General features: G+C 40.3%; 1 protein-coding gene across 1 annotated transcript; it reads left to right on the top strand.

Annotated features, from left to right (window-relative positions):
- Positions 1 to 1,233: 1,233 nt before the first annotated feature.
- LOC118391042 (doublesex- and mab-3-related transcription factor A2-like) lies at positions 1,234 to 4,909 on the top strand. The gene is made up of 2 exons (XM_035781986.2): positions 1,234 to 2,736; positions 3,066 to 4,909. Exons 1-2 carry the CDS (start codon positions 2,289 to 2,291, stop codon positions 3,908 to 3,910), a joined length of 1,293 nt encoding a protein of 430 aa, XP_035637879.1. The 5' UTR covers positions 1,234 to 2,288; the 3' UTR covers positions 3,911 to 4,909.
- Positions 4,910 to 5,542: the final 633 nt, after the last annotated feature.

The raw sequence follows: 5,542 nt of genomic DNA, 5'->3' as shown, positions 1-5,542 counted from the left end.
GGCGAAGTTTCATCTAATTTATCAACCATACCCACGTCGTTTACAATTTGATTGTAGGCATAGGTCATCGAGGACAGGGATCCAAGGCACCATCAGGATCCCAAGTTCATCCTGGAGTGACATGAACGATTGCAACATCATCCCCTGGTGTCCATGGCGGGCCAGCAACCTTCAAGTTAGTATCACCTGCAATCTGGTCGTCCAAAAGTACAAATTAAATATCGTGGTATGTTGTGATTTTTTTTACAATTCAATGTACACTTAGGCTGCAAGTTTAATAATGGTTCATATACAGGCTAAGTTGTAATATATTTGTCATAATTCAATATGAAACTTTCAACATTTGCTAGTAATATAATTGTTAATTTGTGTAAATAATTACTTACTGATTCTCACGTTGGCAGTCAATGCCTTTTTAAATGATTGTCTTAAGATGAAATAAATTAAGCTAAACCATAAAAACACTTGTGAACATCGATTTATTAATAGAAAATAATACAATTATAAACTTGATTGTTGGAAAATGTAGACGTTGTCTATGGAGTAATTTAAGAATTTCGCCTGTTTTTTTTCTTGACGTGTTGCATACAGACTTTGACTACTGTTTGCACTTGACTTGAGGTATTGCCTACTGACAAAAGCCAACGTGACAAGCAGCAATTATTTCAAGATGGTTATTCTCAAAAATAATTCCACGCAAAAGACCAGTCTGTCAAGTACGAGGTTATTTGATTTTATATTTTCTCACGACCTCAAATGCTGTTTACTGTAATTGCAAAACATGCGGTCATTAAATTTCCAGCTCACTCACAGTAAATTATTTGTTTAGGCTATAGCCTATCAACTCATAAGGTTACTCGTTTTTTTTACCATTTGATTCATGCATGTTTAAGGTATTTGGTAGCTATGTGCTTAAATTGAAATATTGTACCCCAAAAAATTGAATGGAAGGATAGTTAGTTGTTGGCTCACTGTTTGCTGGCGACGTAAATAATATGTAGGCTACTTTTCGATATGCCAATTCTATTCCTAAACTTAACCGCACTGAAACTTTTATTATTGTCAGTGCACAATAGGCTACTTATCTTACGCAGGCTATGTATCAAAGGGTCCGGCTTGGCTCAATCGAATCGCATAATGAATGTCCATGAGTAGCATTAAAATCGTGTAATAATGGTGCTATCATTGTACAATAAAAACACGTAAATTACTATTATGACAAAAAGTTGTATTTTTATTTAAGACATGTTTTTCCCAACTCCATGCACAACATTCTACCAGCTCTTGCACTGCATAGGCTAGTCTATTTGAATCAATATGTAAATGTACTTACCTTGTGATTTGACGGAATTAAAGGACAGTGACGTCAGTGAGCCTTTAAATATTGTTTTCATAAAAAAAAGCGTAAATGAAAGGATCAATAAAGGCGTTTTATACAGGAAAGACACGTGACGATACATCAAGCAATATAATCAAGTAAAGCAATACAGATCAACTTCAAATCGAATTATTGCCTGAATGTCTCGATAATTGCATTTAATATGAGCTTTGGAATCTTACCATAATATTTCATTTTTGTATAAATATTACTTGATTTGATATGTCGTTTTCTTTTTGCTTTTGAATTGAAGATGAAAATTATGTATTTTAGCTCTTCGGGATCCCCTTCAGATTCTAAACACTTGTTATTTGAGAAAGAACTCAGGTGGACACAGTTGAAAAAGTGACAGGCCAATCAGATTGCACCTTCCCCCTTTGGCCAATGACAGGCGCCACATTGTTGTCAAATTTGTCTAATGAAAACGTAGGAGTAACAATGGAGAGAGGAGGATCTGTATCTAGTGGCAATCTCTTGAGTAAGTTAGTGTCTCACGCTGGTGCGAGTATAGCAACCTCGCTTGCTCCTTTTAGGTGATATTAGGTGATATTAAATTAAAACAGGGCACTACTTTCTGCAAGTCTCTTGGATTTCTCCTCGTACATAACACGTTAAAAGTTCGTTTTTCAGTACAGATTGTTGCAGAGTTAATCAACTCTTGACAGGTTGCATGGCGTTTTTAGACCTTACTCGCGCAAGTTGACAATCGGTATTTTATCTGGTTGCGGCTACGTATCGTTATCTTCAATGGACAGAACACCAGTAGATTAACCTACTTTAGAAGTTGTGCAGGGATGTTGACAACTGTTCGACTGGTGTGAACAATTTACTCCTCAGCATCAATACAAACTACGCTGCATCATCACGTTACTTTTTCCGATTGATAGTAGATATTGATCAGCAATAGGACATGGATCTGAGACCAGAGCTCTCCACCGCACCGTCAGGATCCCAGGTCCACCCTGGAGCCGGAGCGTCTGTCAACATCCCCGTCTCCATGGCCAGTAGCCTCTTGCGGGGTCCAATGCTATATCGCGCAACGGAGAAGTATCCTCGCACCCCGAAGTGTGCTCGCTGCAGGAATCATGGCGTGGTATCTGCGCTGAAAGGCCATAAACGCTATTGCCGCTGGAAGGACTGTATGTGCGCCAAATGCACCCTAATCGCTGAGAGACAGCGCGTAATGGCCGCACAAGTGGCTCTCCGTCGACAGCAAGCTCAGGAGGAGAACGAAGCCCGGGAGCTGCAGCTCCTGTACGGGACAGCAGAAGGGCTAGCTCTGGCGGCCGCCAACGGCATCATACCACCTCGTCAGAGTTATGAGGTCTTCGGTTCTGTCAACAGCGAAAGTAACTCCGGTAAGTGGATTTATATATTATCCTGCTCAGAGTAGCCTGCTCATAAACACTGATAGGCCGACGTAATGATATTGGCACAATGTAGGTCAGATTGTTTTGTGCTTAAGCGTGTTTTCCGCATTGTTTTTCGTAACTTTGAAGAGTAACGTAAAGGACCCTGATGGAGAAATTTGAGGTGACGCATATTTCCAGATGACAAGTTGGCATTTTAATTGACCAAACTGTCAAGTGACAGTGAACATCTTGGTAAAACAATCAAACGGAGCGTATTGGGCGTCTTTGTTATTTGACTGACATCTCATTGTTTTTTTTATGTATCTATTTCACAGATTCAAGCATGCAGAAGTTTGAATTGTTTCCGAAGTCCCAAATGTCAGTATCAGTGACCAAGCAGCAGACTGTGGGCAAATCGGTTTCCACTGACAGCGAACCAGGGATCTCATCCCCAGACGGGCGTCATGGCTCGGGCTCCGAGAATGGAGACGGAGAGTCGTTCATTAGCTCTCCTGTCTCCAAGGCAATGAAAGACGGAGAGGACACCCCGGGTTCGATTAGCCCCTTAGGATCTGACTCGGGTTCGGAGACCGACAAAGATGATCAAGAACCATCGGCCGCCTCCAGGCAAATGAACCCCATCGACATATTGACCAGAGTGTTCCCCAGCCACAAGCGAAGTGTTCTCGAACTGGTTCTACAGGGCTGTGGGAAAGACGTGGTGCAGGCCATCGAGCAAATTCTCAACAACAGTGGACAAGCCAAGGCCCCGGAGCAGGTGTGGACAGCAGAACGGATGCTCCAGAGCGCACAGCCGCACCTTTCTTCCACTCCAAGGCCCTTGTTACCGGGAGCAATAACGCTGAGCAACCGCTCCGCCTTCTCCCCTCTGCAGCCAAATGCGCCACACTTTGGCGCGGATCCCAGCACCTACCCCCTGAGCACCCATCTGGGACTAAACCCCTTGCGGCTGGCCTACTCGGCCCACAGCAGAGGGCTCACCTTCATGACACCCTACTCCACCACGGGGTTGATGCCAACTCTGGGCTTCAGGCCACCAATGGACTACTCATTCAGTGACCTCATACGGGACAGGACACTCTTGCACAAAGACCAAGGGTACACCAATGGCCTGTACGGGCCCCTCGTCAACAATAACCCAGACAAACCGTTAGACTGAGAATGTGCAATGTTTCATTAACTCAGTCGTGTTGGGGCTAAGATTCAAGTGGACACATTCAGAGAGGAACAGTGTATTTGTAGCCACAAGTGTTGAATGTTATGAAGAAATAAGTAATGTTTGATACTCCACTGCTGTACATAATGCTTTGTTTTTAGTCCCATGCGAACCCAAGCTCACTTATATAACTTTGTTTTCTCAGAGAGAGCCTATTATTCCATGGGCATATACACAATTGTTGCTTTAAGTCCCCCGCCAATGATAGTGTGTAACCTGAAAATATCTCGCCAATGAAAGTATTTTGTCTGAAACATTACTAAAGGGGTTGCAATTCCAGAAAAACGGACAGACAAATTATACATCACACCATAATGTATGCAGTAGCATAATACCGAAGTACATATACGAAGCACATCCAAATGATAAATTCGATATGGTTCCTGTAAATTGTAGGGTTTTGTGAGATTGAAAAAAAGTGGTGCAACCCAATTTCACTTTTTGAAATATTTGGGTTGTTGTGTTTGGTGAACCTGGTGCAATTGTTACTTTTTATTTTTAGTACAAAAAAAGAGAAATCTAGAGGAAACATCCAACCTTAGTTACTAAGGAATTATTGCTCACTTAATTTTTTAAATATTTTTTTTTAGGACAGCCAAGCTTTAAAAAAAAAACGTTCAAGTGGGATCAAGTTATTTCCATAACGTTTAGGTTACTGACGTTGAACATTACAATCGAAAGTTTAATTGTTAAAACGAATGATGTATTGGCATTATTTTTCTGACTTTTTATCCAACAGTACATTGTATATTGCATTTGATTATATAAGATTGATTATATTATAATTGACTTTACCTGTGTACTTTATCCAGCATTTTATCAACTACACTACAACCCTTCTCTGTTTTGTGAAATTGCATTTGTTTGCAAGTCTATTGCTCCTCTGTCACAAGCTGTAGTGTCACGTGAAATTACTGGAAATAAATGTTATTTTATACAAAATGGTTGCCAATTATTTCTAGACGCCACACAGACAATTTACTGATATTATTTTTATTATTCATAAGGCTATTATTTGCAGTAATTATCATATAGTGCTTATACAAATATTATTTAACCTTTGCCAACTTTTATGTTTCATAAATGTGTCATGTCTCGTCTTGTACCCCACAAATCTGATTGGGCACAAAGTATGTGAGGGTTGTCCGGAGGTGGTCATTTTTCTAACATACTTCATTGTATGTTAAAAAAAAAATGTGTTTTTCTGCATTTCTAAAAATACGTCTTGAGTTGTCTGTATACTCTTGACTGTTGGTTCTTTAAAAAAAATAATAAAGAAACGAAATATACATCTCTGCTAAAATCGGGGTAAAGAAATTAGTCTTATTCAGTACATTTAGTTAGTGGTTGTTTTTCTTAAGACTACCAACCTTGCCAGCAGGGCATGCCAGCTAAGATAGAGTAGCTGGCTTGTCAAACTAACTTGATTTCTAGCCTGAAATTGCTTCTTAATAGCTAGTTATAAAGTTGGGAGATTGGGATCCTAGCTGGGCTAGCTAAAGCCAACTTCATGAAATTGTTAGGTGGCTAGTAATATTACAGGCAAACAAGATTTATACACACACACACACACAC

Source organism: Oncorhynchus keta, chromosome 1, assembly GCF_023373465.1.
Source record: "Oncorhynchus keta strain PuntledgeMale-10-30-2019 chromosome 1, Oket_V2, whole genome shotgun sequence".
NCBI classification, from domain to species: domain Eukaryota; kingdom Metazoa; phylum Chordata; class Actinopteri; order Salmoniformes; family Salmonidae; genus Oncorhynchus; species Oncorhynchus keta.
Note: the sequence above shows the minus strand (reverse complement) of the source record. Positions and strands in the feature narration are given on the sequence as shown.

Bases quoted from the DNA above. Each gene is read 5' to 3' on its own strand.
- LOC118391042 (XM_035781986.2), top strand. From the start codon at position 2,289: ATGGATCTGAGACCAGAGCTCTCCACCGCACCGTCAGGATCCCAGGTC. The intron at 2,737-3,065 runs GTAAGTGGATTT...TCTATTTCACAG, and splicing joins CAACAGCGAAAGTAACTCCG to ATTCAAGCATGCAGAAGTTT.